Source organism: Lynx canadensis, chromosome A2 (genome assembly GCF_007474595.2).
Source record: "Lynx canadensis isolate LIC74 chromosome A2, mLynCan4.pri.v2, whole genome shotgun sequence".
Classification (NCBI taxonomy): Eukaryota; Metazoa; Chordata; class Mammalia; order Carnivora; family Felidae; genus Lynx; species Lynx canadensis.
The window spans coordinates 8331149-8344780 of NC_044304.2; the positions used below are offsets into that span (position 1 = coordinate 8331149).

Sequence of the window (13632 nt, forward strand, 5' to 3'; positions counted from 1 at the left end):
TACCCCAGCACAGAGAGACAGGGTACCCCTCTCATCCTCACACCCTATTGACTTAAGGGTGATGATGTCGTTTGTCTCAGATGCCAGTGGAATTTGACTTCTTCAGTCTCCCACACCCATGGCGGAAAAGCAGCGTATCGCCTTTCCAAATGTTGGGGAGTCCCGCCCCCTGCGTGTGTGACAGCCCCTCCCCCTCCGGCATCCGATCATGTCTCGCCCAGACCCTTTCATGAGGCCAGTTGGGTTTTTTTTCAGTTTTTGTTTTTTAATTTTGATCTTGATCAAGAGAGAACACGAGGCATAGAACAGACAAGACCCATCTCCTGTTTCATAACCTTGGGCACTGTTTTCATCCACTTCCGTCTCCCCCCCCCCCCCCGACCCCGGTTGTCAGATTTCTCTGGGGAAGGGTCTGACCCCCCTGCCCCGATCCGTGCCCCACCTGCCTTCTATGTTTATGGGATGAAACTCTTCATCCGGCCACTCATGGGCTGATGGCTTTGGAATAAGGATCAAGTATCAGGAGTGTCAGAGAGATGGCATTCGATGAAGTTGGGGGTGGGGGGTGGGGGTCACACGGTACAGAGCACAATGGCTCTATGGGGCAATGGGACTTTTCTGGGAGAGGAGGCCTCTCCCACATCCATGGTGGCAGGGACCAGGCCCCTAGAGGGAGAAGAGGGCCCCCTCAGGTCGAGGAGATGGTAGCTGTGTGCCGGGCCCCGTCCTTCCGCCGCAGCACAAAGTCTCTAGGGGCGGCTGGACTCATTGCATAGAAGACATTGGCGTTGTCAGGAATCGGCAGCTCTGGCCAGGGGTGGACATGATGGTAAAAGGCCTGCACCACCTCGTATCCCACCACGGAAGACCGAAGTAACCTTCTGCCATTTACTCTGGCAAAACCACCTTGGGTCCCTTCGGCCAGTGCTGAGCCGTCCTCTCGTGGGGAACCTGGACAACTTCCCGCTCAAAGCCTGCACAACCTCAAGTCTCTCCCACCACGTCCGCCACGGACCTGGACAACCGCCCGCTATTTCTCTCTGGAGTCTACGCAGCCTGTGCCGGAAGGCTGGACAAACTCGGGTCACCCATCCCAAACAACTTCCTTTTCACCCGGCCAACTCCCAGCCAAGTTCCCGCCGCCCTCACCATGAACTTGGACACCTTCTGACTTCCTACATCCAGCCTGTATAGTCTGTGGCCCTCGCACTTGATAGTTGAACAATTTCCTATATGCCTTCTTAACGTCCCCCCAAACTCATGTCGTGTCTTCTCCTTCTTGAGAACTGGGGAACCTTCGATCTGTGTCTGGATTGGGCATCATCATGTTCCCCCTACCCTGAATTTCAATACCACGTGGCGTGCCACATTCAGAGACTTCAGGGTCCCCATGCTGAGCTGGGACAAACCCATTTCTTCACAAACTCAAGCCCAGACCCCTCTTTAGACCCCCACCCCGCCAGGCTGAGCCTGAACAACCTCATGATCCTACAAATTTAAGCCAAGGCAACCTCCTTTCCTCCCTCTCCCATGTGACCCTGGACAATTTCATTTCCCCACAGATCCCAACAAGACACCTGTCGTGTCCCCCTTTCTCTCACACAGCCAGGGCAACCTCGTGACCCCACAAAATCAAGGCACGGATATTTTACTGCCTCTTACCCCCACCCTGCTTTATCTTACCCTTACTCTGTGTCCGACTGGAACCACCTCATGGCCCTGTTAAGGCCAGTCTTGACCCTCGTCAACCTGCTGCCCTCCTAGCTAATCCCCAGTCCAGCTTCCAAGCAGTCCCTACTCACCCCTGTCCCCCGGAAGGACTTGGAAAAGCTGGTAGTCACGGGCCCAGGGCTCGGCCACATTGTGCTTTTGCAGGGCTCGCTGCACCACGCTGGGGGCCTTGTCCTGACTGGTGAGCTGGGAAGAGAAGGTGGGTGGTGAGGTGTGACCGCCAAGTTCCAAGGGCAGGGCTGCCCCGGCAGGTTCCCAGCTCAACCCCTCACCAAGATGCTCCGATACAGGTTCCCGTGGTCATTGTCAATGCTGACGCGGATGACTCGAGCCTCTGATCCCTGCTGCCCCGGTAAGGAGATGTGAGAGCCGCTCAGAGGCAAAGCCAAGGGCCGGGGGCCTGCCAGGTCCGGGCTCAGGGGCAGCTGTAGGCAGTGGGGGTGGGGGCTGAGTGGTGGGAGCCTTATACATCCCGCTACACAACTGGAGCCTGGGGACGGGCAATCAGGGTGCACTCACGAGCCCACATCTACCCCATCCCATCACATACAGACCTTCGTGCCCTGTTACAAAGACAAACTTACACATGGCCAATAGACACATGAGAAATCCTATGTACACGGACAGCAGCAAATACACACATACGCTTATGATTGTTGTACATCCACAAGTCCATCAACAGCCCCGTTCACGGTCCCGTGGATACTGGGGATATTTATGCCCATGTTTCCACTCTAGGTATGCGCATTCCTGGGGACACACATATCCTTGCAAAGGTGTGATCACACCCAAAAGTGCCCTGTGGGCAAGCTGACTCATGGGTCCAGGTCCGAGCACAAGCCAGACTGAGGGATAATCCCTCAAACAGGGCCATGGAGATGCACGGGGTCTCCTGGACAGACACCCAGGGTGCTCAGCCAAGCACGTGTACAGCCTCTTATGTACATGCCTGGTCATGAAACCACACACGCGCGTGCACGCACACACACACACACACACACACGGCCCTGGATGCCCACAGTCCCACACGCACACAGGCAGTCTCGGTACCTTGGTGGTGGGGCTCTGGGGCCCTGGAGAGGCCGGGGGGCTGCCAGGAGGAGGGTCTCTGGTTCTAGGACTAGATGGCGGGGACCCTGGGGAAAGACTGAGGGAGATACAGAGCCTGAGGTCGAGCGGCTGCCCTGACCTCTGACCCTGCCATCTCCACTCCTTTCACTAACTGGCATACTCACCTGGAGGTGGGGGACGAGGGGTCCCCAGGACTCCCACCAGGGGATGAGCCCTTCTCTCGGGACAGCTTTCTAAAGATAGAGACGAGGGATGAGGAGGAGATCAGTCTCGGGCCCAGGAGCGCTCTCCCGTCTCTGCCCACCCCTGCCCCCACGCACACCCCGAGACTCACGCACTGAGGCGCTTGGTGAGGCTGAGGCGCCGTCGGATGTGTGGGGAGCTGGGGCAGGAGGCAGCTGGCGGCTCAATGACACGGGAGACATGGTAGCTGAGGAGTCAAGGTGCACATGGGGTGGGGTGGGGCCAGGAAGCAGCAGGGAATGAGCTGAAAGCTTGGCTAGAATCAGTGAAGAGCCGCATTTTGGGGGCATGGGGGGTGCGGCAGGAGTTGGGCACCAAGTGTCAGTGTCAGGGTAGTAAATGGCGGGCTATTAGGCCACCGGGGTCTTATTAGTTATGAGAAGGGACGGCTTGGTTGGCAGGTCACGTGGGGATTGGCTGCGTGGGATTGAGGAGTAAAATTGGGTCAAAGATAGAGTTCCAGGTCGAGTGATCATTGGGGTCAATGACTGGGGCAATGGATTCAACAGAATGAAAAGAAACGGTTGGGAGAGGTGAGTTGGATGGTCAGATGCACATCAAAGTTGGAGTCAGTTATTCAGAACCGGGGGCCAATGACTGGGCTCAGAGATCCAGACTGGGGTTACAAATGGGGTCATAGGTCAGATAGGGTCAGAAGGTGGAGAGGCAAACGGATGGGACAGGTGACTGGAATGGCCAGCTGTCCATTAAAGGCTGAAGTCAGAGAGTCAGATGGGGTCAAAATCTGAGGTGAACTGGGACCCTCAGTGGACTGGGGAAAATGCAAGGTCATAGGTTGGGGGTCGGGGCTCAGGAGGGTGTCTAAGGAGGTGGAGCAATACGTGTGTGCCATCGCGGGGGGATGGTGGCTGCACTGAGTCACCTCTGCTCCTCGCTGAGCTGGCGCTGGGCACGCAGGGCCACCAGGATGGGTGCGCGGGGACTCAGGCAGTAGTTCCGACAGCGCTTCTGCAGCTGCTGGATGTGGGCCAGGATCTCCCACTCCTGAGGGGGCGGGGCCTCTGAGAACCTGCCCTGGCCCTGCCCCCACCCCGTCCCCCCCATGCCCACCCAGTGCCACTCACCTTCCTCCTCTTCTCAAAGTTGATAAGATCCCCCTGGGGGCAAACTTTGTCTGAACTGGAGCCTCCAGAATCGAGGACTGAGGGTCAAGGTCAGGGGCTGGGGATGTCAGGAGCCCCACTGCGCTAAGGGGGCTGGGGTAGGGAGTGCAGGCAGGGTCAAGGGGAGGATGTCAGGAGGCCCACTGTGCTGAGGGGAAGTGGTGCTGGGGTCAGGAGTCAAGGGTCAGGGGTCAGACCTCCAGCACGTCCGGCAGGGCTGTGTCCAGCATAACCAGGTCCGTGAGAAAGGTGCCAAGGTAAGGGACAGGGCCTGGGGGCAGTTTCTGTGGCCCCAGAACTCCAGTCACTCTCAGCCATCACTGACCCCATCACGTAGCACCCCATTCCGTGAAGGTTCTGCTCGTCCCCCCATCCCAAACCACCTCACTCACTGGGGGCGGGCTTCCTGGGAGGGGGTCCTCCTCTTGGGGGCCCTCGGTGGCCTCCTCCTGGGGGAAGGGAAGAACTGAGCAGTCCTGGGGTCTCTCTGGCCCTTTTCTCAGGAAACATGACTCAAGACCCACCACCTACACCTGTTTGCCTTCAGCGGCCACCAGCCGGTTGTAAAAACCAAACCCAGGGAAAACCGAACAAGGGAAGCGAGCCGATTAGCAGCCTCCTCCAGGGCTGGCCTCAACCCGGGCAAGAAGGCTTGTCCCGGCCTGAATGGCACAGGCCTGCTATCCATACCCTGAACCTTGTCTTCACAGCATCGCTCTATCTGGTAATTCATTACATCATCGCTAGGCCGTTATTATTGCGTTGTGTGTCTCCCTATATAAGGCCTGATATTCCCCCCCCCCCCCCAGGGCAGGAACCTCGTCTGTCTGGCTCATGGTAGGAGTCTCCTGGCACAGTGCCCGCCACACGGTAGGCACTGAATTCAGAGCTCCCTGCTCCTTGACCTCTTATCCTTATTCGAGACATGCATTCACTCACAGATATTTATTGAGCAGCTACTCTGGGCCAGGCTCTGTTCTGAGTGCTAGGGAGGGAGCGGTGAGCCAAAGAGACCAGAAAATCCTGGCTTCGCAGAGCAGACATTAGCCAGGGAGAGGCAGCAATAACCAAGCTGCACATGTACCAGGCAGAGATAAGGGCGATAAGGCAGCAAGCGAAGCGAGACCCGAAGAAGGTGAATGTGAAGAATGTTCTGGGCCGAAGGAACAGGCTTCACATTCCATCTAGTCTGGATTCACCCTAAGAACCAGCACCCAGCTGCAGTTAAAATCTAAATCTGGCCTACACCTTGTCTGCCTTGCGGGCACGTAAGTTTTAGTTTTGCTTCTCAAAGTCAAGTCCTAGCACAATTTTATTTTTTTACTCTTTGCTAGGACTCTGGCCCCAAGCGACCTTCTCCATGTAACTTCTGGTATTTGTTGAATGAATAAACAAGGCAGTCACTGCGTGTGAGCTGTAAGGAGGGCGGCCGAGGCAGTAAAGCCCTGAGGCTGTCCGCTAACACGGGGGGAAGGTCATTGCTGAGGTGTGTTGGAAGGACACCGAATGTTATGACAATGACAAGCCATGCCCTGCCCGGCCCCAGGTCCCTTTTTTGGGGCCGGGGATCCTCGGGGTCCACACCCATCTTTACCTGGGAAAGAATCTCTCTACTGCTGAGGTGGTTGTTCTCATCGGAGAAAATCTGCGAGAGTTTTCTGAAAGTGGATAACCGTTCCCTGGGGCGGGGGCAAGAGAGGGGTCACAGATCAGCGCCTGGGAAGGTCAGAGCGACGCTGGGGAGGAGGAGGGCCCGCCCTAGCGTCACCAACCCTCCTTCCCTCCTTCTCCCGTCCTCACCGGCTAACGGCGCCCCAGCTCCGCTTGAGGCGGTAGATGGGGTTAGACTGCAGGGCTGACAGTATGGCGCGCAGGGAGGAGAAGTTCCGCAGTTCGCGGCAGCGCTGGACGGGTGGGGCGGGGGCGCTGGTCACACCCCAAGCCTGACCCCCAGCTATGATCCACCTTTGATCCGAGACTTCTGACCCCAGGCCAGACTCCTACAACTCGCCCCCCATCTGACAGGCTACCAAGAGTCAGCCTCCTCCCTCGGGATCCTCCGCTCTCCCCCACCTGCCCCTCCACTCCTTACCTGGCACCTGTCCCCGTTCCTCGCTTCTCCCCGAGCCCTAGAGGTACCCACAGTATCTCCCCAGGACCCAGACCTCTCCTCCCCGAAGCTATGTCTCACCCCGCGTGGGTATCAACCGTTTACCCTCTTTCCCCCCTCTTCCCCCCCTCCCACTCTAGTGGGCCCCCAATTTGTTTCTCTTCTTCAGCCTTGAGGCTCTTGCCCCGCCCCTACCCTACCCAGTCCCTGTAGGGACCTCCGCCCCCTTCTCCGGGCTTCGGTCCTTCCTCCAATCCACGGCCTCGCCATTGCCTTCTCCCACCCCATCTTCTCATCCCTAAACCCACAGTGTCCCTCCGCAGTCCTGGACCCTAGCCCTGGACCCCTTCCAGGCTTTCCCTTAGGTACCTCGCAACCCCAACCCTCCCCTCGTTGCCAGAGCCCTGTCTTGGGCCTTCCGCCTCCAGTCCCCGGCCTCTCACCAGGCCTGTTCCCCACCCCATGCCCCACCCCCGCCCCCCACCCCCCAACAAGCACCTGGGCGATGCGGATCCACTTCTCCAGCCGCTGCGCCCTCTGTGGGGCCGCCAGGCCCTGCGCTCCGAGCACGGAGCCCAGCACGCAACCGATCACCATGTTGAACTGGGTCACAGTGGCGCGCACAGTGGGGGCAGTGCCTGCGGCCCCTGGACGGTCTCGCTGTGACCACACGGAGCCCAGGCACTCGCAGGGCCGCACCCGAGAAAAGAGCTCCTGGGCGAAGGGAGGCGGTGGGGGTGGGTGGGTAGGATCTGTGCTCCGCGGAACCCGCCCCATTACCGCGTCCCACCCGGGCCTCACCACATCCATCAGGGTCAGCTGCTCGGCCACTTCGTCTACACTGAAGTCTAGGAGCTCAGGGCCTTCCCGCGCCACTGCTTCCTCCTCTTCCCAGCAGCCTTCTGGGGAGTCTGGGCGTGGGGTCTGGGTAGCTCCAGGAGGTACTGAGGGAGTATAAGAAGGGGTTCGAATCCAGGACTGGCTTTGGGACCTTGGACGAGTGCCTTAGTGTCTCTGAGTCTCACTTTACTTATCTGCAAAATGGAAACCTCCCTGAGGATTTTTAAGGGTGTCAGAGCAACAGAAACGTTCATTTAGTGCCTTGGGTGGTAGTCCACACTAGGCGATTTAGCACAGTAACCCAGTGAGGGAGGTATTATCTACCTTCCACAGATGGGGAAACTGAGGCAGGAAAAATTTGCCCTAAGTCGCACTTCAGGGAATGGCAGGGCAGGGATTTGAAGCCAGGTGCTTACAGGTTACAGTAGAAAAGAGAGGTTTGTGGGTTTTGTTTTGTTTTGTTTTTGAACCTATATGAAAATAAGATCTGTCTACCCTATTGTGGCGAGAGGTGGTATAATTTTGTAGGGAAGGGAAGGCTATTGGCAGTCCCAAGTCCAAATCCAAATTTGTCCACCAGGCTTGCTATGTGAACTTTAACCTCCCTTGTGCCTTGATTTCTTTATCTGGATTTTTAAAAAATCAAACAGGATCATACATACTAGACTGCCATAAAATAATCAATAGGAAAGATTTTTGGGGCGCCTGGCTGGCTCAGCCAGTACAGCATGAGACTCTTGATATCAGGGTCGTGAGTTCAAGTCCACGTTGGGCGTGGATTCTACTTAATTTAAAAAAAAATTTTTTTTTCCATAGTGGGATTCGGTGGTGGCGCCCCCTAGGGGACATTTTGGAAATTGAAATCTGCCACCAGGGAGCTGACAGGCTCAGTGAATTTGTGCCACTCCACCTCCAAATGCCACTTCAGGACATTTGCGTCTTTGGAAAACCTGTTTACAATAATCTGCACCTACAACCCAACTCTCTTGCTCATGACCACCCATTAGTTTGGCTCCAGGACTGCAAGAACTGTCAAAGTCTGGATCCTTTTTGTTTGGAAATTATGAGTGTTCGCCATTCTGGAAAGCAATGTCCCCAGTGTTTATGCTACTGCACCTGTGTGGTGCATTAGTTGGTGTTTGTGACTGTCACATTCACCATGACGCTATGAGAGACAAAGGCTCTGGACAACGTCATCACGTCCCCTAGTAAGACACAGCAACAAGCATAGTTTATTATTGTATGAACTGCTTTCACTTTATTTCTCCTTCATATTAGAGTTACAGCACCATAGTATTATTTTTTACTTACCTTTGTAAGTGCATTTAATGAGCTGTCTTTAATTTCAAATTAGGACAGATGGTGTTGCAAAATCATAGTTTTAAAAAGTTGTCATTGGAAAAAAAATTGCACCTCAATTAATCAAATCTGTAGGTCTTACAGCAAATATGGGGATAGAAGAACATGCTACATGTCACCATGAGACAGCGAACAGGTAAGTGGAGAATGTGAGACCTTCCTCAGGACAAATGACTCATCCCCCCCCCCCCCCCCCGCCTCCCCGCCCAATGACATAAACAAAAGGCAAAGGGAGAATGTGATAGAATAAAAGAGACCTAAGAAATGAAAGACCAAGTGCCCTGGGGTGCCTGGGTGGCTCAGTCAGTTAAGCGTTTGACTTTGGCTCAGGTCATGGTCTCACGGTTCATGGGTTCAAGCCCTGTGTCGGGCTCCATACTGACAGTGTGGATCCTGCTTGGGATTCTCTCTCTTGGCCCCTCCCTCATGTGCACTTTTTCTCTAAATAAATAAATAAATTAAAAAAAAAAAAAAAAAAGGAAGGAAGACCAAGTGCCTTAATGGATGTTTGGATTTCAAAGAAACAACTGTAAAAAAAAAACAAAAAAAAAAACATTTAGGGACAATGGGGGGATTTGATTCTGGACTAGGTATTTTTTGATATTAAGTAATTATTGCTGATTTTGTTGGAAAAGATTGTAGGCACAAGGTTATATTAAAAAAAAGTCCTTGTCGGGGCGCCTGGGTGGCGCAGTCGGTTAAGCGTCCGACTTCAGCCAGGTCACGATCTCGCGGTCCGGGAGTTCAAGCCCCGCGTCGGGCTCTGGGCTGATGGCTCAGAGCCTGGAGCCTGTTTCCGATTCTGTGTCTCCCTCTCTCTCTGCCCCTCCCCCGTTCATGCTCTGTCTCTCTTTGTCCCAAAAATAAATAAAAAACGTTGAAAAAAAATTAAAAAAAAAAAGTCCTTGTCAGGGGCTCCTGGGTGGCTCAGTCAGTTAAGCCTCCGACTGCGGCTCAGGTCATGATCTCACAGTCTGTGAGTTCGAGCCGGGCTCTGTGCTGACAGCTCAGACCCTGGAGCCTCCTCCAGATCCTGTGTCTCCCTCTCTCTCTGCCCCTCCCCTGCTCACACTCTGTCTCTGTCTTTTTCAAAAATAAATAAATATTTTTTAAAAAGTCCTTGGCAGTTAAGGTGCATACCTAAGTATTTACGAGTGAAGTGACATCAGCATGGGATCTGTTTTCAAGTTATCCTGAAAAGACATTTTTGTGTCAAATTCTTAAAAAATTTTTTTTTCAACGTTTATTTATTTTTGGGACAGAGAGAGACAGAGCATGAACGGGGGAGGGGCAGAGAGAGAGGGAGACACAGAATCTGAAACGGGCTCCAGGCTCCGAGCCATCAGCCCAGAGCCTGACGTGGGGCTCGAACTCCCGGACCGCGAGATCGTGACCTGGCTGAAGTCGGACGCTTAACCGACTGCGCCACCCAGGCGCCCCAAATTCTTAATTGTTAAAAATGAGCAAGGGGTGTCTGAGGGCTCTTTATATCATTCTCTCTACTTTCCTGTGTGTCGGAAATTTTTCATACTGAAAAGTAATGCCCCCCAGAAGTTAAAATGCAGTGTGTCCCAGAGCAGGGCCCACAGTAGGTGTCCAATAAATGTTCATTTCTCCTCTGACTTCAAGAACTCACAGCTTAGGGCGGTTCTTTCAATAGAATTGTCTGCAGTGGTGGAGACATTTTGCTACCTGCGCTGTCTACTATGGCTATGAGCACTAGAAATGTGGCCAGTGTGACCAAATCGCTGACATTTTTATTTTAAGTTCGGTGTCTATAACCCCATGCGGCTAGTAGCTACCCCATTGGACCATTTAGCTCTAATGCCTTGAAATCAGCTGGCGAAATCCTGCAGGCAGAGGAAGAAAGACACTTAAAAAAACCAAGAGGGAAGACGGAGGGATAAAATATACATAAATAACCGAGACTTTGTCACCAGGGAGAGAAAAAAATAGCTGCTACTTTGTAAAGCAGAGAGGAATGTGGCCGCTTTAATCTGAGGATTAAAAGATGGGGGTTAGGGATTTAGATGCTTTTGTGATAGGGATCAGTTCGAACATGGATGGGTGAAAGATGATACTTTATAAGCAGGATGCAATTATTCAGTCAACAAATCTTGGTTGTTCCTGCCCCTGGGGACAGAGTCTGCGACAAGGCCAATGAGTGCTCTGCAGAAAAATAAGGCTGGCGAGGACGCAGAGTAGGGGGATATATTTGCTGGGAGACGATCAGAGAAAGCAGGTCTGAGGAAGTGAACGGAGACCTGAATGAAGTAGGTAGATATTTTTCCCTCCCCCGCAAAGCTCTCTACAACACGGGTGGGCAAACTCGGTAAAGGACCAGATAGCTTGCTGATGCCTCTTCTACAAGAAAATAGCAATCGCACTATGACTTTTTATGTATTTTCGTTACAGGTGGTAGATTCCAATAAGCGAGAATCCGTGATAACAACAATAATGAAGATAATACTATTTGCCAAGCCCTCGCTGTTTACTTATATCCTTGTTTACTGTTGTCCTCCCTAGGGAACTGGGAGCTCTGTCCACTGTTATTTCCCAGAGCCAGTAGCTACGCATGTATTGAATGAATAAAGAGGTCAATCAGGCAAATACTATTATCACCCCCCTTTCACAGATGAGGAAACTGAGGCTCAGAGACTGAAGTGTCAAGGTCAGTCAGCAGATGGCAGAACTGGGATTTGAATCCGGCTCTCTGTGGCTCCTAGGGTAAGTAGCAATGGGAGGAGTTGTAGCTAGAAACACAGGGCGTCCTGACCCAATGGTAGAGTGTTTTTTGTGCTGAGGATTAGACAGATGCTAATATGTTAGACAAAAGGTCCATCTTACAGGTGGGGAAACTAAGGCTCAGACAGGGTTAAGAACTTTGCCCAAGATCTGCAGCAGCTCTGTGAGGGGAGAAGGCCCCTGGGGGACGGGTCGTGGAGGAAAAGTCCTGCTCAGGGCACTATCGTGCCCCATACTCCTCACCTGTCCACGCCTCAGGCTGCTCCTCGTCTTCCTGCTTTCGCTCGTCCTCTTCCAGGAAATCTCCCAGTAGCTTCTCTGCCTCCTGGGCCTCGGGCCCTGCTGGGGCCGCCCAGCCCAGAAAGGTGCAGACGCTGCCTAGGTCCGAGTGGGCAGGGGGAGCCCGGAAATCCTGAGGGTGATCCCGCAGCCAGGAGCCCAGCACGGACACCACAGCCCTGGTCAGAATGGAGGGCCTCAGAGCCCAGCCCAGAGCTCTGGACCTTGGGGGCCCCTACACCTCAGATCGACCTTGGACCTCTAGGACACCCTACCCTCACCTATGGGAGACCAACCTTAAGTTCTTGTTGACGGGCAGACCTCCTGCCTCTGTCTTCTTGATCTCTGTCCTGGGAAAAGCAATCCCCCATCAGGAGAAGAGGGAGGCTAGGGGGAGCTTAGGGGGAAGGAATGCAGGAGCGAGCACCCACCCGTTGGTACTGACCCTGGAGGCAGGGGCGGTGGCGGTGGTGGCAGGAGAAGGCCCAGCACACGGGCAGTGGATACAAAGGCCCTGTGGGTGGCCAGGAAGGCAGGCACGAAGCCCGGGTCCTGCTCGTGGTCTCCAGACACCAATTCCCCCACCAGCCGCTCCAGCCTCGCGGCCCTCAGCGCCCGCACCTTGCTGGTGCGGTAATGGAGGAAGGCGTCCGCAGCGGGACTGGAGGCCTGCGGGGCAAGGGCGGCAAAGGGACACAGAGGAGTGGCCCGGAGCACCCCCTTTCCAATTAAGCCCAGCGCTAAGCAGCGCTCTTACGTCTGGTCCCGCCCATTGCTCGGAATCCGGCCTCCTGGATTCATTATTCTGCTCCAGGCCCAAATGACCCTCGCAACTCGCCCCGGACCAGGTCGTCCTCCGGGCCCCGCCCCGCGCCCTCACTCACTCGCCCCCACCCCTCCCCGCGCGGCTCCCAGCTCTCCCGACGCGCTTCGCTGGTCTTTCCCGCCCCAGCCCTCCACCCCGGTCCGCTCTCACCCGGCTGCCTCTAACGACGACCCCTCCCTCCAGCGCCGCCCACTAAGCCTGGCGGACCTAGGCCAGGCCTGGCGGACCTGCCGTCCAGTTTAGTCCCCAGGTCCCCGCTCCGGAAGCGCGCGGCCAACCGGCCCGCCGCGCGCCTCGACCCCATTCACCAGGCCGCCCCCCGGGGCGCCTTTCTGCCGCGACCACGTCTGCCTCTAGGCCCCGCCCCTCCCTGGGGCTCAGCCCCGCCCCTCGGCTTCGCCCTCACCTTTTTTGCCTGCGGGCTCCTCCACTCAGCCCCGCCCTCACCTGGTCGCCTCCGGCCCGGCTCCGCCCTCCGGCCCCTTCCTCACCTGGCTGCCCCCAGGCCCTTCCCTCGGGCTCGAGCGCTGACTGAGCTGCCGACGTAAGGACACGCTGAACACCGCTCCTTCCTCGGTCTCCTCGCCCCAGTCCTGCAGCGGCGCCTGCACGCGGAGGCGGGCTGAGGGCGCCGCGGGGGGAGGGGGCCCGGGACCTCGGCGCCCCTCTCCCGCGAGGACTTAAGTCCGGGGCGAGGACTCCCGGCACCACTCCCCCTTCCCGGTCAGACTCTGCGAAACTCGGGGCGGCGTCCCGGGCTAGGGAAGTCCCCTCGGCGCCGCGGGTACCCTCCTCCCTGGTCCTGAGAGGATGGAGTGGCATTCGGGGACGTCCTAGGGTCCAGGCTCACGGAGTCTGTCCCTGTCCCCTCTCCCCCCCCCCCAGATGAGCTCGGAGACGCCCCCATCCTTAAGAGGTTACCAGCCACTTCACTGGGTCAGGGACCGGGAGGCCGGGTTGGGAATCAAGTGTCCGATTTGAGGGGAGATAGGGTCCGGAAGGCGAGGACCTGGAGCTTCGGGACCTTGGGATCGCCAGGGATGTGGCGTCCGGGACCCCTGGTCCCCTTACCAGGGCGAGGTCCTTGCCCGCTATCCGATCCATGGCCAGTGCCCGTCCCGCTCCACGGCGCGGCTGAGTGAGGCGGAAGGGCCGACGGGCGGCGGGCAGTGGCCGGGCGTTGGGGCCCGTGGGGCAGGGCGGGGCGACCTGGCCGTGCAGGGGCGGGGCAGGACCCACGGCTCTCGGATGCCCCCAGCTGGACCCCAGCGCCAGCCCAGGCCCAGGGAAGAGAGGTCCAGGCT

At 56.1% G+C, this 13632-nt stretch overlaps 1 protein-coding gene across 2 annotated transcripts; it reads right to left on the bottom strand.

The window, feature by feature from the left end:
• Positions 1-250: 250 nt before the first annotated feature.
• Positions 251-13461, bottom strand: RGL3 (ral guanine nucleotide dissociation stimulator like 3). Of its 2 annotated transcripts, XM_030300861.1 has the most exons (19): positions 13400-13461; positions 12820-12933; positions 11948-12171; positions 11799-11852; positions 11467-11681; positions 7081-7223; positions 6778-6993; positions 5970-6073; positions 5764-5848; positions 4562-4618; positions 4367-4453; positions 4131-4163; positions 3929-4050; positions 3137-3232; positions 2967-3035; positions 2782-2878; positions 2004-2156; positions 1803-1917; positions 251-807 (listed from the first exon to the last, which is right to left on the bottom strand). In XM_030300861.1, the coding sequence occupies exons 1-19, from the start codon at positions 13430-13432 to the stop codon at positions 689-691; spliced, it is 2136 nt and encodes a 711-aa protein (XP_030156721.1). In that variant the 5' UTR covers positions 13433-13461; the 3' UTR covers positions 251-688. The 2 variants fall into 2 exon arrangements, with proteins under 2 accessions (XP_030156721.1, XP_032447131.1); XM_032591240.1 differs by lacking the exons at positions 251-807; positions 1803-1917 and having other exon boundaries at positions 2090-2156; positions 3141-3232.
• Positions 13462-13632: the final 171 nt, after the last annotated feature.